Source organism: Carcharhinus amblyrhynchos, chromosome 7 (genome assembly GCF_965287045.1).
Source record: "Carcharhinus amblyrhynchos chromosome 7, sCarAmb.v2.hapA, whole genome shotgun sequence".
In the NCBI taxonomy this organism is placed as follows: Eukaryota; Metazoa; Chordata; class Chondrichthyes; order Carcharhiniformes; family Carcharhinidae; genus Carcharhinus; species Carcharhinus amblyrhynchos.
The window spans coordinates 37,397,161-37,414,090 of record NC_137330.1 but is presented as its reverse complement, the minus strand read 5'-3'; the positions used below and the strand labels follow the sequence as shown (position 1 = coordinate 37,414,090).

The 16,930-nt window shown below is 41.6% G+C and overlaps 1 protein-coding gene across 4 annotated transcripts in view; it reads left to right on the top strand.

Moving 5' to 3' along the window:
• Positions 1-16,930, top strand: part of rock2a (rho-associated, coiled-coil containing protein kinase 2a) — a 202,940-nt gene that overhangs the window by 122,572 nt on the left and 63,438 nt on the right. For all 4 annotated transcript variants that reach the window (XM_080192164.1, XM_080192163.1, XM_080192161.1 and 1 more), the window contains exons 16-19: positions 7,393-7,499; positions 7,709-7,868; positions 12,252-12,412; positions 15,071-15,255. In XM_080192164.1, the coding sequence (XP_080048290.1) occupies positions 7,393-7,499; positions 7,709-7,868; positions 12,252-12,412; positions 15,071-15,255 (613 nt within the window). The remainder of the gene's footprint in view (positions 1-7,392; positions 7,500-7,708; positions 7,869-12,251; positions 12,413-15,070; positions 15,256-16,930) is intronic.

Genomic DNA, 16,930 nt, shown 5'->3' with positions numbered 1-16,930 from the left:
CAAATTACATTGGTTTGGAGGAAGCCAAGATTGATTGGTTAAATCAATGGTATGGCAATAAGTAAACCGTTGAAAGACTAAAAAAAAAAGTTCCAAGTTCAAAAATATATTCCATTGAAAAACAAAAACTGAGTGAGAAAGATCTATCTTTATTTCACTAAGGAAGCTAAGGATGATATTAGATTAAAAGAAGAGGCTTGTACAACGAATATAGTAAGTTGAGAGTTAGAAATGTTTTAGAAACCAGCAACGGGCCACCCAAAATTATAAAAGGGACAAAATCGAATAGAAATAAACTGACCTGGAGTATAAAAGCAGATTATTAAGAGCTTTTACTAGTATATAAAAAGAGAGTAGCTCAAGTATATGTTTGTCTTCTAGAAGCAGAGATGGGAGAAAATATCATGCGGAATGAGGGAATGGTGAAGACATTTAACAAATGTTTTGTGTCTGTGTTTGCAGTTGTAGATGCAAGTGACATACAAGAAATAGAGGGTAACTTAGGGGTTATAAAAAGAATGAAATTGGAGTAATTGGCATCAGCAGAGGAAAAAGTACTGCAGAAACACGAGGAGTAAAATCCAACAAATCACCAAGACTTGACTGCCTTCATCTAAAGTTTAGATAACCAGCACATTCACTTTCTCTACAGCTTTAATTTTACAAAATTCCCAGACTCTAGAATGGTCCCAAAAGATTGGAAGTTAGCAAATGTAACATGCTATTCAAGAAAAGAGTGAGAGAGAGAAAACAGGAACTACAGGCCATCAGTCAGGAGAGGCAATACAGTGACATAGCGATAATGTCACTGGACTGGCAATCCAGAGGCTGAGGCTAATGCTGTGGTTCATATTTCAGCATGGCAATTGGTGGAATTTAAAATTAATAGATCTGAGACATAAAGTTTGCCTCAGTAAGAGTTACCACGAAACTGTTGTAGATTGTCACAAAAACCTGTTTAGTTCACTAATGTCCTTTAGGGAGGGAAGCCTGACATCTTTAATCGCCGATATGTCTCTAGTTCCACAGCAATGTGGTTGACAGAACTGCCACCTGAAATGGAGTAGCAGGCTGCTCAGTTCAAGGGCCATTAGGGGTATGCTGGCCTTTCCAAAGATGGTAAGAAGTCTGACAACACCAGGTTTAAGTCCAACCGATTTATTTGATAGTAAACTCACAAGCTTTCAGGGTTTGTTCCTTCGTCAGGTGAATGGAGAGTTCTGGCCTCAGACGGAGCATATAACAGCACAGACAGTTTACAGATTACTGATTAGAATGCGAATCTTTATAACTAACCTGCTATTCAAGTCTTAAAGAGACTGACAACGTGAGTGAAGGAGCATTAAGCACAGGTTAAAGAGATGTGTATTGTCTCCAGACAGTGCAGTAAGTGAGCTTTTGCAAGCCCAGGCAAGTCATGGGGGTTACAGATAGTGCGACATGAACCCAAGATCCCTGTTGAGACCATCCTCATGTGTGCAGAACTAGGCTATCAGTTTCAGCTCAGTGACTCTGCGCTGTCGTGTGTTGTGAAGGCCACCTTGGAGAATGCTTACCTGAAGGTCAGAGGCCGAATGCCCATGACTGTTGAAGTGTTCGCCAACAAACCCAAAAGCTTGTGAGTTTTACTATCAAATAAATCGGTTGGACTTAAACCTGGTGTTGTCAGATTTCTTACTGTGTTTACCCCAGTCCAATGCTGGCATCTCCACATCATGACTTTGCAGAGATGCCCATATCCCATAAAAGAATCAATTTTTAAAAAGATCATTGGGAACGTGTTGGTATCTTAACAATGCACTTGGAAAAGCATAGTATGATTTGACCAAGTCAACATAGTTTTGTGAAAGGAAAATGCAGTTTGACAATTTACTAGAGTTTTTTTGAAGATGTGTGTAGTAGGTAGATTAAGTGCAACCAATAATTGTAGTAAACTTGGATTTCCAATAAGCACCTTTGATAGGGTACCACACAAAAGGTTATTACACAAAGATATGGACTCACAGAGTTGGGGGTGATATTTTCAAATGGATAGAGAATTCGTTACGTGACAAGAAAGAGAGTAAGATTAAAAGGGATATTTTCAAGTAGACAGGTGATGACTAATGATGTGCCTCAAGAATCAGTGCTGAGGCTTCAACTATACACAATTTTTATTAATTGCTTAGGTTAAAAAAACAGAATTTGTTTGCTGATGATACAAAGCTCCATGGAAATCCAAGCTAAATTCATATATTCATAGAACCCCTACAGTGCAGAAGGAGGCTATTTAGGCTATCGAGCCTGTACCAACAACAATCTCACCCAGGTTCTATCCTATTAACCCTGCTAATTCCCTGACATAAGAACATAAGAAATAGGAGCAGGAGTAGGCCATCTAGCCCTTCGAGCCTGCCCTGCCATTCAATAAGATCATGGCTGATCTGTCGTGGCTCAGTTCCACATTCCCGCCCTCTCCCCATAACCCTTAATCCCCTCTCTTATGAAAAACCCATCAACCCCCGTCTTAAAAATATTTAGCGAGGTAGCCTCCACCACTTCAACGGGCAGAGAATTCCAGAGATTCACCACCCTTTGAATGAAGAAGTTCCTCCTCAACTCCGTTCTAAACCGCTCCCCCTTTATCTTGAGGCTGTGCCCCCTAGTCCTGTTATCCTTTCTGAGCGGGAAGAGTCTCTCCACCTCTATCCTATCCATCCCATTCATCATCTTATACGTCTCAATGAGATCCCCCCTCATTCTTCTAAACTCTAATGAGTACAAGCCTAGTTTATTCAGCCTCTCCTCATAGCTCAACCCCCTCAACTCCAGCATCAGCCTAGTAAACCTCCTCTGCACTCCCTCCAAGGCCAAAATATCCTTGCGTAAGTACGGCGCCCAAAACTGCACACAGTACTCCAGCTGCGGCCTCACCAATGCCCTATACAGCCGCAGCAAGACCTCCCTACTTTTATATTCAATCCCCCTCGCTATGAAGGCCAGCATCCCATTCGCCTTCCTGATCACCTGCTGCACCTGCAAGCTGGGTTTTTGCGACTCATGCACAAGGACCCCAAGGTCCCTCTGCACCGTTGCCTGCTGCAGTTTTTCGCCACATAAGTGATAATCCTTCCTACCATTATTCCTACCAAAGTGGACCACCTCGCACTTACCAACATTAAATTCCATTTGCCATTTCCTGGCCCATTCGCCCAGCCTATCTAGATCCTTCTGCAGACTCTCCACACCCTCCACACAATTTGCCTTTCCTCCAATCTTGGTGTCATCAGCAAATTTCGACACCCTACACTCGGTTCCCTCCTCCAGATCATCTGTATAAATGGTAAATAGCTGAGGCCCCAGCACCGACCCCTGAGGCACTCCACTAGTCACCATCCGCCAATCCGATTAGCACCCATTGACTCCCACTCTCTGCCTCCTATTTGACAACCAATCCTCTATCCACGCTAACACCCTACCCCCAACTCCCTGTCCCCTGACCTTCTGCAATAACCTCCTGTGAGGTACCTTGTCAAACGCCTTCTGAAAATCCAGAAAGACCACATCCACCGGCTCTCCTCTATCGACCGCCCTAGACACATCCTCATAGAACTCCAGTAAATTTGTCAGACACAACTTCCCTTTAACGAAACCGTGCTGCGTCTGCTCTGTCAAGCAATTCCTCTCAAGATGCCTCGCTATTTCCTCCTTGATGACGGATTCTAACATTTTACCTACAACAGATGTTAAACTAACCGGCCTATAATTCCCTGCCTTTTGCCTGGCACCCTTCTTAAACAACGGCGTAACATTAGCCGCTTTCCAATCTTCCGGCACTTCCCCGGAATCCAGCGACGTCTAGAAAATAACCACCAAGGCATCCACTATCACCTCTGCCATTTCTTTCAGAACCCTCGGATGCATTCCATCCGGTCCTGGCGACTTGTCCACAATCAGTCCCTCCAGTCTGTCGAGCACCGCCTCTCTGGTAACAGTAATGTCATTAAGACCCTCCAGTCCTACCACCTTTCCATCTCTAACACCCGGCAAATTATTCACGTCCTCCTCCGTGAAGACAGAAACAAAAAAGTTATTCAGGACCTCAGCCATATCCCCATCCCCTACCACTAAGTCCCCCTTCTCATCCTCTAAGGGACCAACGTTCACCCTAGCCAGCCTCTTCCTTTTTATATATTTATAAAAACTCTTGCTATCCTTTTTTATATTAAGCGCTAGCCCAGCTTCATAGTTTCTCCTACCCTTCTTTATCATCTTCTTTGTCAATCTTTGTTGACATTTAAACCTCCCCCAATCCTCTTCTCGCCCACTACTCTTAGCTACTCTAAACGCCTCCGCTTTTAATTTAACACTTTCCTTCACCTCCTTCGTTATCCACGGCTTATTACCTCTCCTCCTACTGTCCTTTTTGACCATCGGAATAAATTTCTGCTGAGCACCAAGAAAGATCTCCTTAAAGACCCTCCACTGTTCCTCAGCAGACCTACCTTCCAACGCGCTCCCCCAGTCCACATTCACCAATTCTTCTCTCATCCTACCGTACTCCCCTCTGTTGAAACAAAGGACGCGCATCCGGGAACCCACTTTCTCCTCCTCCATCTGCACCAAAAACTCCACCATACAATGATCACTGTCCCCAAGAGGATCCTTCACCGCAAGGTCCCTAATTCTACCCGCCTCATTACATAGCACCAGATCCAAGATAGCTCGCTCCCTCGTCGGCTCCAACACACACTGTTCGAGGAAACTATCCCGGCAGCATTCCAAGAACTCCTCCTCGAGCCCACCGCGTCCAACATGGGTCGACCAATCTATATGTAGATTGAAATCCCCCATAACTACGGCTGTCCCATTCCTGCACGCTGCACTTATTTGCGCGTTAACAGCCCGCCCCACCTCCAGATCATTATTCGGGGGTCTATAGACGACACCCACCAGCGTCTTCCTCCCTTTGCTGTTCCTAATCTCTACCCACAACGATTCCGCTTTCTGCTTCTTGGCTCCAATATCACCCCTTGCTACCACCCTGATGCTATCCTTAATCAGCAGAGCTACACCCCCCCCTTTTCCCTCCTGCCTATCCTTCCTAAACACTTGATATCCCTGGACATTCAGCTCCCAGTCCCTGTCACCTTGCAGCCACGTCTCTGTAATGGCCACCAGATCATATCCATTTGTGCTGATCTGCGCCACCAGCTCATCCACCTTATTCCAAATGCTTCGTGCATTCAGGTAAAGTGCCTTCATCCCAGCCTTCACCTGGACCCTATTTGCCGTAACGCCACCAACCATACTCACGCCCCCTACTCCCTCTATTATTGGGACATCCTCGGCCTCTTCCCTTACCTGTACCCTCTCCTCAACTTTAGCCCCTGTAACGTCACCTACCCTCGCGCGCGCGCGCCGCCCCCCCCCCGTTAGTTTAAAGCCCTGTCTACAGTCCTCTTTACTCTATTCGCCAGCACTCTGGTCCCAGCACGGTTCAGACCAACCCCATCCCGCCCAAACAGGTCCCACCTACCCCAATACTGATGCCAGTGCCCCATAAATTCAAACCCATTCCTCCCACACCAATCCCTGAGCCACCCATTCACTTCCTTAATCCTATACACCCTACGCCCATCTGCACTCGGTTCAGGCAGTAGCCCAGAGATAACTACCTTGTCGGTTCTACTCTTTAATTCCATTCCCAGCTTCTCATACTCCCTCCCCAGATCCTCAGTTCGCATTTTGCCTATGTCATTGGCACCCACATGTACCACAACGACCGGATTCTCACCCTCCCACTCCAGGTTCCTCTGCAGCCCAGATGTGACATCCTGGACCCAAGCACCAGGCAGACAACACACCCTTCTGTGCACTTTGTCATTGTGACAAAGGACAGTGTCAATACCCTTCACCCCACTATCCCCAATCACTACTATGTTCCTTTTCGCCTTCTCCTTGCCTATGTCCTGCTGCATCACTGTACCATGTGCAGTTTGCTCACCAACCTCACCTCCTCCCTTTAGCATGGCTAATCAACCTAACCCCCACATCCTTGGAGTGTGGGAGGAAGCTAAGGAGGACTTAGACTCTGCAAAGAGATATTGATGGAATAAGTGAGTGGGCAGCAAGTTGGCAGGTAGTCATAAGAATAGAAAAGCACACTGCTTTTGGAAAGGCGTTCAACTTGTTGATGTTCAGAGAGTTCCTGTGCTTACAAGCAGAGTTCCTGTGTTCGTACAAGAAGTTAACATTCAAGTACAGCAAATGATTAAGAAAGCAAATTGTATGTTGGCTGTTGTTGCAAGGGGATTGAAGTACAAGAATACTGTTGTACAGGGCTTTGGTGAAATCACACTTTGAATTCAGTGTGCAATGTTGTTCCCCATATTTAGTTTAGAAAAATGGAAGGTAAACTTATTGAAACATTTGAGATAATGCAGGGATTTGACAGGTTGGATGCTAAGAGGCAATTTTCCCCAATTGGGGAATCTAGAACAAGGGGACATATTTCAGCATTAGGCCAATAATTTAGGGCTTAATTAAGGAAACATTCTTACACTCAAAACAGTTATGAATCTATCCCAGAGAATTGTGGAAATGCCATCTTTGAATTGTGATGGGCAGATTTTTAGTGCCTTAGAATCTAGGGACACAGAGAATGGGTGTGGAATCGAAACCACGATCATTGAAAAGTAATTTCCACTACTAGGATGGATCCTGGTTTATAAGTTCATGTGTCTCTGGAAAGGACTTTAAATCATAAAATGTTCTGCAGTTTCAAACCGAAGTAAGGGGAACATGCCTGAAATTACAATCAGGTGACAAGCCCTAAACTACAGACGTTGAATCAAGAGATCCAATGTTGTATTAATGGTTCTAATCATAGCATCCCTACAGAAGGGCAGAAGATAGCCATTGAGACTGCACTGATTTGCCGACAGTGCATCTTACTTAGGCCCTATCCCATAACCACATGTATTTACCCCCTAATCTACACATCTTTGGACACCAAGGGACAATTTAGCATGGCCAATCCACCTAACCTGCACATCTTTGGACTGTGGGAGCACTGGGAGGAAACCCATGCACACATGAGGAGGATATGCAAACTCTGCAAAGACAGTCACCCAAGGCTGGAATTGAATCCAGGTTCCTGTTGCTCAGACGCAGCAGTGCTAACCACTGTGCCACCATGCTGCCTTTAAGTTGTGGAAGGATGCTGAAAAGATGCAATACAGATTTTTTAAATGTTGAGATATAATGCAGTTGTAAGTAAGGATACAGTATTAACAGATCTGAAATGAGAATTTAGATTAGAAATTATTGTTCCAATGGAGTTGATCTTTAATTTTGCTGAAATATCAACATTTTATTGAGCTGTTACTAACCAAAGTTACTTACTTACAGGTCGGATTTCGTCACTTGGAGATGAACTGCAAAATAGTAAAAGCTCGTTGGCCAAAACTGAAATGGAGAAAAGACAGCTACAAGATAAACTAACTGACTTGGAGAAGGTGAGACAGTTTTTCTTTTGGATTAAGTTGGCTTAATCCTGTATCTTATGCTTTTACTTAGGTGCGTTTTTTTCCTCATTAAGTAAATTAACAAATCAAATTCTTTCCTGAGAAGTACTGCCTGTGAAGTATATTCACAAAATAGTTTGTATTTGTACCTTTTGCAGGACTTGCTTTAAACTTCACCCCTTTCTCTGATTTATTTACAGGAGAAGAATAATATGGAAATAGACATGACGTATAAGCAGAAGGTATTACAGCAGCAACTTGAACAGGAAGAAGCAGAGCACAAAGCTACCAAGGCAAGACTAGCAGACAAAAATAAGATTTATGAATCCATAGAAGAAGCAAAATCGGAAGCCATGAAAGGTTTGTTTTAAAATTGCTGAGGGGAGACATTTCAACTTGAGGCAATATAATTATATCTTACTTTTTGAAAGGTAGGAAGAGGACAAATATTCATTTCTCTAATTGCTCGGATTTGAAATTTGAATTTTCCTCAAGAAACTATAGGTTTTATTTTAAGTAGGTTCACAACATCTGATTCAAATCCAACAGGTTCATTTGGCAGCATGATTTTTTGGTGTGTTGCCCCTTCATCAGGTGAGTGCAGGATTTGATTCATAAACAGGGCAGGATTTGGTTCACAAACAGGGCATGTATAGACACAAATTCAATTACAAGATAATGGTTAGAATGTGAGCCTTAACAGGTAATCAAGGCCTTATAGGTGTAGACAATGTGAGTGGAGAGAGGGTTAAGCACAGGTTAAAGCAGTGTGAATTGTCTCCAGCCAGGACAGTTAGTGAGATTTTGCAAGCCCAGAGAAGTCGTGGGGGTTACAGATAGTGTGACATGAATCCAAAATCCCGGATGAGGCCGTCCTCATGTATGCAGAACTTGGCTATCAGTTTCCGCTCAGCGATTTTGCATTGTGTATTATGAAGGCCATCTTGGAGAACACTTACCTGAAGTTCACAGGCTGAATGTCTTTGACTGCTGAAGTGTTCCCCGACAGTGAGGGAACACTCCTGCCTAGTGATCGTCAAGCTCTTCAGTTCAGCCCTTCAGAATCAAATTGAATTCATTTTGTCATGAACGTTCAATCATTTGTATATTAAGGTATGGATGGGCTTGCTATTTCTCAATCCGCACACTCTTCTCTCCTTCAAAATTTCAGTTCCCCTAGAATAGATGTTCTTGAGCTTATGGCTTGGAGAATTGGAATGATTGAAGTGACAAATTTGAGATGTGGTCTTGCTCAATGTATTTGGGTCATTTTTTCCAGTTAAAGAAGGGAAACTATTTGCAAAGCTACTATCTTTGAGAGTCTTTCAAAAATAGCCTGCAGCTTCCAGTGGAATGAATGATGTGATGAGCCTTAGCTGATGATGTAATGCCAATGAAAAAGCAGTTATAAGATATAATTATATCTTACTTTTTGAAAGGTAGGAAGAGGACAAATATTCATTTCTCTAATTGCTCGGATTTGAAACTTGAATTTTCCTCAAGAATATATGGGTTTTATTTTAAGTAGTTTCACAATACCAGATTAAAGTCCAACAGGCTCATTTGGCAGCATGATCTTAGTGTGCTGCCCCTCCATCAGTTGAGTGCAGGATTTGATTCATAAACAGGGCAAGATTTGGTTCATAAACAGGGCATGTATAGTCACAAACTCAATTACAAGATAATGGTTAGAATGTGAGCCTTAACAGGTCATCAGGTCCTTATAGGTGCAGACAGTGTGAGTGGAGAGAGGGTTAAGTACAGGTTAAAGAGGTGTGATTTGTCTCCAGAGAGAACAAAAGATAACTCTTCCCATTCTCAGATTAATCCTTGTATGTAACTGTTCTCCTTTAATGCCCTTTTTCAAACTGAAAAAGATCTTGACTAATAGTGATTGCCAAGAGGATATGCAGATATGTCAGTTGCATGTTCTAGTTCGGCCCCACCGTATCTCACCCATTCTACTCTCCCTCAGTATTGAGGTTTCCTGGAGTGGATGTACTTAAACTATTGCTTTGCAGGTTTAGAATGAATGAAATCCATCCTGGGTGATTATATTATGCAGCTACAATATGTGGAAAATTTGTTTCACCAAAACAGATTTAAGATGCAAGAAAAGGCACATTATAAGTGAGATTTGATTCCATGAATTAAACCCCACTGTATAATAGGCATTCATTGCAGACATTGACAAGTGGGAGGTGGCCCTTACTTGTTTTGCTAGGCACGTTCAATAACACAGCATTATTATAAGATTATGATCTAATTTGCCTTAAACTTGATGAGTTATTAAACTTCAGCACAGTGCTGCCAGTTCTGTTGGAATCTTGTATTCCATGTTTATGTCGGTGATCATCACCATCTCCTGTCCACGCTGAGTTACTCCTCTGAGTTCCTGGCATCTTTCAGTCATGAAAGACTATCCCTTTTCACCTCCAAAACCTCTGTGGTTAATATTACTGGTGAAAATAGTGATCCCAGCAAAGATAGACTGGATCTTCTGGCCCAGAGCTAGGGATACTACCACTGCAGTAGTCAGGCAAATGCCTGACTGAAGAATGATACTTAGACTATTGCTAGACATAATGGTGGTGAATAAGTTGGTTATAAATTATCTCACTATTACCCAATTGGCAGTCCGTTTGAACTTTGGTCTTGCAAGAGATTTTTCCCCTCTTTGTGTTTTTCAATGGACATGTCACATACCCAGTTCCCACAAAAAGGAAACCAAAAATTCTGTTCCCACTTTTTTTCACCAACTTTATTGTTAAGATAGTCATGAAGATAGTGTAAGTAGGCTTCATCTTTTTGATTTGAAAAACATAAGAAGCAGGAATACACTATTTGACGATTAGCCTATCCAATAAGATAATTGGATTGTGGCCTGAACTTCGCCTTCCTGCCTGTCCTATACAATCCTTGACTCCCCTGTTGACCAAAATCTGTCTAACTTATCCTTGAATATATTCATTGATCCATTGCTGTCTATGGAAAAGTATTCCAAAGGCTAATAACTGAGAAGAAATTTCTCTTCATCAAAGACTTAAATGGAAAACCCCTTACTTTTATCTCTTCCCCAGTTCTAGATTTCCCCAGAAATGTAAAATCCTCTCAGCACCTACCCTGTCAAACACCCTCAGAATCTTATGTTTCTGTAATATCTCTCATTTTTCTAAACTCCAATGTATAGAAGTGCAGCCTGCTCTACCCTTCCCCGAGACCACCCTTTCACCCCAGAAAACAGCCGAGTGACCCTCCAGTAAACTGCTTCCAAAGCAAGTATTTCCAAAATATGAAAAATAACAAAAATGCACACCACTCTTAATTATGGTCTCACCACTGCCTATACAGTTGTAGCAAGACTTCCCTATTTTTATATTCCTTCCCCAATAAGTAACAACATTTCATTTGTCCTCCTAATTACTGATTGTTCCTGCTAACTTTCTGCGATTCATGCACAAGTGCATCCAGATCCCTCTGTAATGTAGAGTTCTGTGGTATCTCTCCATTTAAATAATATTCTATTCCAGTGGAGTCTGCGTGTTCTTCGTGTGTGTTTCCTCCGGGTGCTCTGGTTTTCTCCCACAGTCCGAAAGCAGGTTAAGTGCATTGGCCATGCTAAATTCTCCCTCACTGTACTCAAACAAGTGCTGGAGTGTGGCAACTAGGGGATTTTCATAGTAACTTCATTGTAGTCTTAATATAAGCCTACTTGTGACAATAATAAGTAAATTTTAAAACGGAGGACAATCTCACATTTTCCCACATTGTACTCAATCTGCCAATTTTTTGCCCACACTTACTATCTATTTCCTTACAGATTTTTTGTATCCTCCTGAAAACTTGCTCTCCTACCTATTTTATATCATCAGCAAATTGGGCTACATCATAGTTGGTTCTTTCATCCGATCCATTAGTATAGATTGTAAATAGTTAAGTAGCATTAACCTCTGTGGCACTGAGAAGTCAACTTGCAGTTGACCCATTTATCCAAACTCTTGTTTCCTGTTAGCTAATCCACTACCCATGGTGATTTGGGGAAAAGCAACCTCAACACCATGAGCTATTACATTGTGTAATAATCTTTTGTGGCATCTTACCAAATGCCATTTGGAAATCTAAATACACTACTGACTCCCTTTGTTTATGCTGCTTGTAATATCCTTAAAGAACTCTATCAACTTCCCTTTGACAAAATCATATTTGCTCTGCTTGATTGTATTATGATTGTCCAAATGTTTTTTAAACATTTGCTACTACTTCCTTAACAATGGATTCTAGCATTTTCCCCATGACATATGTTAGGTCAGCAGTTTCCTGCTGTCTCCCTTGTTGAAGAAGTGTTTCATTTGCAGTTTTCCAATTTGCTAGGAGCTCTTTGGCAGTTAGGGCATTTTGAAGGATTACTACCAATTCATCCATTATGTCTCCTGCCCTTTCTTTTGATACTAATAGAGATACAAAATAATTGTCCAAGGTCTTGGTGCCATTTCCTTGTTTCACTTTATTAATTCCCCAGTCTCATTCTCAAAGGTTCAGTGCTTACTTTAGCATTTCTGTTCCTTTAGAAATGCTTGTAGAAGCTTTTACTGTTTTTTGTATTATGGTTTTAAATTATGTGATGCTGCTCATTTAGCACCAGAAGAGAACTTTTTGATAGTTTTTTTTGTCAGAGCTGGGAATGACTTGAGTGTGATAGCTTCAACTTGTAATGATTTTCTTTGAAACTGTTTTTTCTAATAGAAATGGAGAAGAAGCTACAGGAAGAGAGAAGTTCAAAGCAGAAAGTTGAAAACCGTTTATTAGAAGCTGAAAAGCAACGTTCAATGTTGGATTGTGATATAAAACAAGCACAGCAAAAAATAGAAGAATTGCTCAGACAAAAGGAGAAACTAACTGAGGAGGTGAGTGTTACTACTTAAAGGTGCTTAACAATGGAAATGATTCATATTGTTTGGCTAAATCTGGAATCTCATTAGTAGGCTTATTTGGATATCAACTTTGAATAAACATTTTGGAGAAGGTCAAAACAAAAGGCCAAAATTTGTTGTTGATCCCTAATTGCCCTTGAGAAGGTGATGATAAATGCCTTCTTGAGCCACTGAAATTCACATGCTGTAGGTTCATTCACAGTGCTGTTAGGAAGGGAATTCTAAGGTTTTGACTCACCAACAGTGAAGGACTGGTGATACAGTTACAACTGAGGATGATGTGTGGCTTGGAGGGGAACTTGCAGATAATAATGTCCCCGTGATCTGCTGCCCCTTTTCCTCAAGGTGGTAGAAGTTGTGGGTTTAGAAGATGCTGTTGAAGGAACCTTGATCAGTTACTGCAGTGCATCTTGTAAATGGTAGACACACAGCTGCTACTGTCCGTACATGGTGGAGGAAGTTGAATGAGGTGGTGATGGGATGCCAGCCAAGCAGGCTGCTTTGTCTTGGATCTGCCTGTATCAACCTTCTTGAGTGTTGTAGCTGCAGTCATCAGGCAAGTGAAGCTATTCCATCACACTCCTGACTTTGTTTTGTAGAGGGTGAAACATTTTGCAGGGAATGGGAAAATGGTCAGGCATTGATATACTTGTCACAAAATTTCCAGCCTCTGACTTCTCTTGTAACCATCGTATTTGAATGGCTGGTCTGATTCAGTTTCTGGTCAAGGGTAAGTCCCGATGGCTTGTACATCACCTGTGCTAATGGTGGGGTATTAAGTGATGGTATCGCCATTGAATGTTAGTGGGGTTGGTTAGGTCCTGTCTTGTTGGGTTTGGCCATTGGAGATGCATTTATATGGCTTAAATGTTACATGTTACTTGCCACTTACCAGCCAAACTTGAATGTTGCCCAGATCCTAACAGCATCTGATGAGCCCCCTGTTGTTCGTAATATATAAAAATAATTTGAAGGAGAATATAGGTGGTCTGATTAGTAAGTTTGCGGAAGACACAAAGATTGGGGGAGCTGTGGATAGTGATTGGAGGGGGATTGCCAGAGGATGCAGCAGGATATAGATTGGCTGGAGACTTGGGCGGAGAGATGACAGATGGAATTTAATCTTGACAGTGCAAGGTGATGCAAGATCTAATTCAGGAGGGAAGTACGCAGTAAATGGCAGAACCCTTAGAAGTATTACCATAAAGAGGGATCTAGGCATACAGGTCCACAGTTCTCTGAAAGTGGCAACACAAATGGATAAAGTGGTCAAGAAGGCATATGCTTGCCTTCATTGGTCAACGTACAAGAGTATATAAATTGGTGAGTCATGTTGCAGCTCTATATAACTTTAGTTAGACCACATTTGAAATATCAAGTAAGTTCTGGTTGCCACACTATCAGAAGGCTGTGGAGACTTTGGAGAGGGTGCAATAAGGTTTACTAGGATGCTGTCTAGTTTGGAGGATATTAGATATGAGGAGTAATTGGACACACTTGGTTTGTTTTCACTTGACTGTTGGAGGCTGAAGGGAGACCTGGTAGAAGTTTACAAAATTATGCGAGGCATGGATAATCAGAATAGGACTGTCAGTTACTAGGAAACATCAGTTTAAGGCAAAAAAATGTGAAAGGCAAGTTTTTTTTACACAGAGGGTAGTAAGTGCCTGGAATGTGCTGCCAGAGGATGTTGCTGTGCCAGTACAATAGTAATGTTCAAGAGGCATTGTGACATGAATACATGAATAGGCAGAGAATAGAGGGATACGAATCACCTAAAGGCAAAAGGTCTGCAGTTTAGAAAGGCATCACAGGCTTGTTAGGCCAAAGGGCCTGTTGCTGTGCTGTACTTTGCTTTTTGAGTTATGAATGATACTGAACACTTTGCAACCATCATAAATTTTTCTATTTTTGCCTCTGTGATGGAGGGAAGATTACTGATGAAGTAACTGAAGATTGACTGGCTGAGGACACTATCCTTAGGAACTCCTGCAGTGATATCTTGGGACTGAGACGATTTGTGTATTCCTTTGTGCTAGCTGTGACTCCCAAAGTGGACAATTTAATGCCCTCGATTTCCAAAGACCAATTTTGCTGAGGCTTCTTGAAGCTATCTAATGTCAGCACTGCTTGATGTCGAGGAACAAGCAGGCACTCCTCAGGAATTGAGCTATTTTGCCCATGTTTGGATCAAGGCCATGTAATTTCAGTTAAGAGTCAACACATTGCAGTGTGTGGGGAGTTGCATGAAGGTTTGACCAAATAAGGTTGGCGGATTTGCTTTGCTTAAAGGACAGTGGTAAATCAAATGTTCTGTTTTAGGATCATGGGCTAGTTTTCTTTCCATATTTCTTATTTAAATTTAATTTCAGTCAGCTGCCATAATGGTTCTGAACCTGTGACACCAGACTATTACCCTGGGCCCTTTAGATGACTTGTTCAGTCACCTTACACTACACCACTCTATCCTATGATTCTGCCATGCAAGTAACTGATGCAATTCTGTTGAACAAAAACTAATTCATCCACAGCATGGTTCGAAAGGAGTGAAAATCATAAATGATTGCTTTGTACTCAAATCTAGATTGTACAATTACAAAATAAAATATGTGACAACATTTTCTTTTGCAGGTTAAAAATTTATCATTGAAGATAGAACAGGAGACACAAAAACGTAGTTTAACTCAGAACGATTTGAAGATGCAGACACAACAAGTCAATTCATTGAAAATGTCAGAGAAACAGTTGAAACAGGAGATAAATCATTTGCTGGAGACTAAACTGAGCCTGGAAAAACAGATAGGAGAGCTGCGAAAGTATGTTCTACCTTTATTTTGTTCTCTCGACATGTTCCATGTAAATAGCAAAGACTTGTGGGTAGGAAAGCTAGCACTGTAACAGGCTATAAAACTCTGTAATTTATCAGGTTTGAGTTGAGCAACAGTGGCTGTCAAATGTAGCAGTTGTCTAAGATGCAAATCAACAAATTGTAGCTGTGAAGCAGTGTCAGTTATATCCCACAGTCTGATAATATTAGGCATTACCAGTCTGTCCTTTAACCTCTGGATTTGTGATGGCGAGTGCACTAATTGAATCTGTCACTTCGGTCACTGCTGGAAAAATTAGGGCCTTTTGCAGATGGGCTAGATTTTGTTTTGCTCAGCTAAGTGGTGATACAAATGCAAACCACGACTTTCAATTCTTTTTTGATCAGTTGTCAGTTTTTAGAAAGTCATAATTTTCTACCAAAGTTATCAGGAAACTGTGAAACTTCATTGTTCCAGCAATGGTAGGGTAGGAAGTACAGCCATATTCAGTCAATGAAACTAACCTGTTTACCTTTGAATTAACATGCTTCATTGGAATTTTGTCCAACCTTCTAAGTGCACCAGGCGTAGAATTATAGAATCCTACACTGCAGGAGGCCACGTGGTCCATCGAGTCTACACCAGTCACAATCCTACCCAGTCCCTATCCTCATAACCCTATGTATTTACGCTAGCTAGACCCCCTGACACTAAAGGGCAATTTAGCATGATCAAGCCACCTGCCCAACACATCTTTGGACTGTGGGAGAAAACAGGAGCACCTGGAGGAAATCCACGCGGACATGGGGAGAATATGCAAACTCCACACAGACAGTGACCCAAGCCGGGAATTGAACTTGGGTCTCTGGTGCTGTGAGGCAGCAGCGCTAACCAGTTTGCCACCGTACTGCCCTTGAAGCATGTTGTTTTCCTTAAAAAGTGGATTCCTTCAATTCTCTGTTATCCTCTGGTGTTCAGTTGAACAGTTTGGAACTGATAAGGCACCTAGCTCTGTTTGTGTAATTAATTCTGAACTTGAACACAATTTATTTTCCCAGTAACTAAACTTTTCTTAACTTCCATTTAATTTTGTATGTAGCATTTGTATGCTACTGAAATAAATTGTCAGTGAAGTGACATTGCTGGATTTCCTTTCACTTTCTCCTCGAATTAATTGTATAAATCTGTGTATTGCTTATATTGTTTCAGTGTCCTGCCAATTTGCAAGAATGAACCAATTTACGATTAGTATTTAGAGTTAACCTTTACTCTCTTCTCTGTTGTGGGAGATCCAGTCTAACTGTATGATACATATAGATTATTAATTTGTTCATCATTAGTGTAATCACATTGAATCATATTTTCAACTTTAATTGAGATCTCTTCAACTTCCAGTGATGAGAGGTATGGTCTAAAAGCTAACTGGGATTCTTGCACTTCGGTTTAATCCTGGGATAATAGTTCTCAAGGGGAAGTTGGATATTTTTAAAGGTGCAGAGTTAGCAGCCAGCCATGAGAATGTTAAAAGGTCTAAAACACCAAAAATGAAACGAGGATCATGTTTCTTGTACTAAATCATTCTTCTAACAATTTTGCTCTTCCACTTCATGAAACTTCTTTTATAGACTCCAAATTCCAGTTTTTCCATTTTGTATTATTTTTTCAAGTTGCACCTTGATCATAC